At 34.6% G+C, this 3,634-nt stretch overlaps 1 protein-coding gene across 1 annotated transcript in view; it reads left to right on the top strand.

Moving 5' to 3' along the window:
* BIRC6 (baculoviral IAP repeat containing 6) overlaps positions 1-3,634 on the top strand; it is a 281,200-nt gene that overhangs the window by 113,808 nt on the left and 163,758 nt on the right. The window contains exons 17-20 of the mRNA XM_006882363.1: positions 663-796; positions 1,761-1,922; positions 2,009-2,140; positions 2,830-2,927. Coding sequence (XP_006882425.1) covers positions 663-796; positions 1,761-1,922; positions 2,009-2,140; positions 2,830-2,927 — 526 coding nt within the window. The remainder of the gene's footprint in view (positions 1-662; positions 797-1,760; positions 1,923-2,008; positions 2,141-2,829; positions 2,928-3,634) is intronic.

Raw genomic sequence — 3,634 nt, 5'->3', positions numbered from 1 at the left:
GCCTGTCGGGGCCTGGGTTTCAGCTGTCCACACCACAGCAGTGGGCAACGAGCTTAAAAGCCCCTGATGACTCTGGGCGCTGACTCTCACCAGTGACTATGGATGAAGTCACAGGCGATTTTCAACCATGATGCATATGTTTCATAGTTCAGCATGATTCTTATGAATTCTGGAGGTTTTGTTTATCATTATTCATAAGCATCAGTAGGAGCAGCATCAGTTCTGTATTTTGTTGTCTTCTGATATTTCAGAGGGTTTCACTTTGTATTATCTGATGTAGTTCTCGAAATAACTGAGGTAGGTAGGACAATTACTATTTTCTGCAACTTCAAGTTAGAATTGAATTAAACTTAGACACTGTAAAGGCAACATAGCTCCTATGGCTTATGAGTGCTATAATTGAGATTGATGTGTAAGCCTTTGATTTTTTAAAATCTCCATTCATTGGGTTGGTTATTGCCTTTAAAATTGTGACTATTTTTTCCTTTTTAATACTTCTCCAGTATAATTCTAGGGAAAATGAATCATTCACAGAATCTATTTTGATTTGAGATCTGTATTTTGGTAATGATACTTCTTTTCCCTTGTTTGGCAATTTTAATAATAAGTTAACATTTACATACTTTTTTGGTCCATTCAATTATTTATTTGTATATGTTTAGGAAAAATCATCTAATGTTAAGAATGAAAATGCAGCCAGCACCCGTAAATCTGAAAACCTGCGGGGCTGTGACTTACTTCAAGAAGTCTCAGTCACCATTCGAAGATTTAAGAAAACGTCAATTTCTAAAGAAAGGTACCCTCATTTCTTTTCCTTGCTAGTCTTAAAATAATAATATTTCAAAGAAAAAATTCCTGAAACATCACAACATTACAAATTTATAACTTTTTTTTTTTTGCTTCGAAATTGTTTTGGTTTTCTTAGTTACCTATTGCTACTATAACAAAAATGTCACAAGTGACAACTTTATCAAACAGAATTTGTTTTCTCATAGTTTCTGAGAATTCAGAATTCAACCTTTGGCGAGGGCTTTCTCTTTGTCTCTTGGCTTGGAGGAATGTCCTTTCTTGTCCTTCTAAGCTTCTCTTCCTTAGCACTCCTTAAGTGGCTTGACTTCTCTCTTCCTCCATCTCTGCCTCCTCGCTTGCATTTAATCTCTTGTACATTTACATTTCGTCACTTACATTGAATCTTTAAAGAGATTGACTTAACAGCATATGCCATACCCATTTTTTTATGCAATTATAACCATTGGCATAGACATTAAGATTTACAGTATCTATTTTTAGGTGATACAATTCAATCCATAGCCCTTTTCATCTTTCGGGAAACTGTAATTCAGTGAGGATAGGGGTTATCATTTTACATCATTCGTTTACCCCTAGTATGTACATTATGCTGGCTACATATTCAGAACACAGTAAATATTGCTAGACTAAGAAAAGAAGTCAACATAATCTGAAGCTATATTGATTCTTTGTTGAGACTATAAAATTTTATTGTATTTATTTTATTATGGTAATACTATTTATTTTAAAAACCTTCAACAAGACAAAAAATATTGCTTCTATGCTGTTTATAGTTCTTTAATATGCTGACGTTAAATTCAGAGGTTAGTATTTGTGGTAGAATTTAATTTCCAGTATATTTAGAAGGTTTTATTATAACTGTGATTGAAAATAATTTGTACACAATCAGTATGTGATAGCCTAAATCTATTTGTTTTCCATGTTAATATATTTATGTTTTATATTTGTAGAGTACAACGATGTGCCATGTTACAGTTTTCAGAATTTCATGAGAAACTTCTTAGCACCCTCTGCAGAAAAACAGATGATAGCCAAATCACAGAGCATTCTCAGAGCCTTGTGTTGGATACCCTCTGTTGGTTAGCTGGAGTACATTCCAATGGACCAGGAAGGTTAATAAAAACATCGTACTTCATTCTTGAGAGCCCTTTGAATATTTTTTTAAAGATGATTCTAAATATGTGTTGTTATTTTGCAGCTCGAAGGAGGGTAATGAAAGCCTCCTTTCAAAAACAAGGAAATGTCTTTCAGACATTGTACGCGTTTGCTTCTTTGAAGCAGGACGAAGCATAGCTCACAAGTGTGCCAGATTTCTAGCTTTGTGTATTAGGTAGGTATTATGTTGAAAACACTTTGTAGGTGCACCTGCAATTTAGGTAAAGATAAGGGTTAGGGTATCTTAATGTATCTTAGGTAAAGATAGTACAGAGTGGTCTTTGTAGAAAGTTATGTATTATTTATGAGGATTTTCAAATTTTCCTGAGGTTTATTGATATTTCTTTCAAAGGAATTTTGAATTCTTATTGCAAAAGGCCACAATAAATAAGTCTGTCAGCAAACAAGTCTATGAGGTTTCTCTGCCTGAAAGTAGACATTTGGGTAATTTAGTAAGGAAGAGACTTTCTTCTTCACTTATGCTTCTAATCTTCCAAGATATTTTGAATTTCATCTGAAACTGTGTTCTCTGTTATATAACAATCTAATTGAACCTACTTGCAACATTGTGTAGATGACTTCTCTAAGTCTACAACTCAAACTTTATAGAAACTAATTGAAAGCTGATTGAATTGACTGCCCTTGCTTATTCTTTTTGTGAAATACTTTAGTATAATTATTCTTTAACTGTCTTTCTACTTGTTGAGAACTTAAGGCTATTTCCCCCATGTAAAATAATGCATATAAATGGGGGAAAATTGCTTTGTGAATGCATTTTATGGTTTAAGAATGGCTATATTACATATATGATTGAATTTAAACCATGAATAACGTCTGAATATTTTTCTTGAAAAATTTTTTCAGTAATGGCAAGTGTGACCCATGTCAACCAGGATTTGGATCTGTTCTTTTGAAGGCCTTACTTGATAATATGTCATTTCTACCTGCAGCAGCAACTGGTGGTAATGTGAACTCATTTTAATTAAAATACAGTAGTTATAAGAAATATCTCACAAATATTTTGGGATCGTCTAGCAACTGGTCTTATTATTTGTAGTGTGTTATTCAAGAAGCTGATGAATTGTAGTTGATTGGTCACGTGCTCTGTGTTTGGTAATATTCCCAGGATAAGGTAAACAGGACAGTTAAGAAAATATCAGATTGTTTCACTTAATACATTTTTTGTAGCTTCATTGAAATTATTGATTTATTGTTACTGACTGTTATCAGACGTCACCAAATAAAATGCTAGTGGATTGCCACAGAGCTGACATTTAAAAAGTAGTCTAGGTTTAATTGTAAGGCCTATGGCAAGTTGTAATGATCTAAAAGGGACTTTTAGGCGTACTTAGCATTTGAAATGTTAATGGGTCATTGAAAATGACTATGTTGTTGTTGTTGTTATGTGCCGTTGAGTTGCTTGCGACTCATAGCGACCCTGTGCAAAACAGCCTTAAACTCTGCTCTGTCTTGTGCCAGTCGCACTATCTCTGACACTCTCATCTCAATAACCCCAATCACCGAATCAGTCCACTTCATAGAGGGCCTTCCCCTCCTGCGCTGTCCCTCCACTCTCCCCAGCATGATGTCCTTCACCAAGGACCGGTCTCTTCTTACAACATGTCCAAAGTATGTTAGACGGAGCCTCAGAATCCTTGCCTCCAAGGAG

The sequence above is a fragment of the Elephantulus edwardii genome, unplaced genomic scaffold (assembly GCF_000299155.1).
Source record: "Elephantulus edwardii isolate Elephantulus edwardi_28Jun2011 unplaced genomic scaffold, EleEdw1.0 scaffold00019, whole genome shotgun sequence".
NCBI classification, from domain to species: Eukaryota; Metazoa; Chordata; class Mammalia; order Macroscelidea; family Macroscelididae; genus Elephantulus; species Elephantulus edwardii.
Note: the sequence above shows the minus strand (reverse complement) of the source record. Positions and strands in the feature narration are given on the sequence as shown.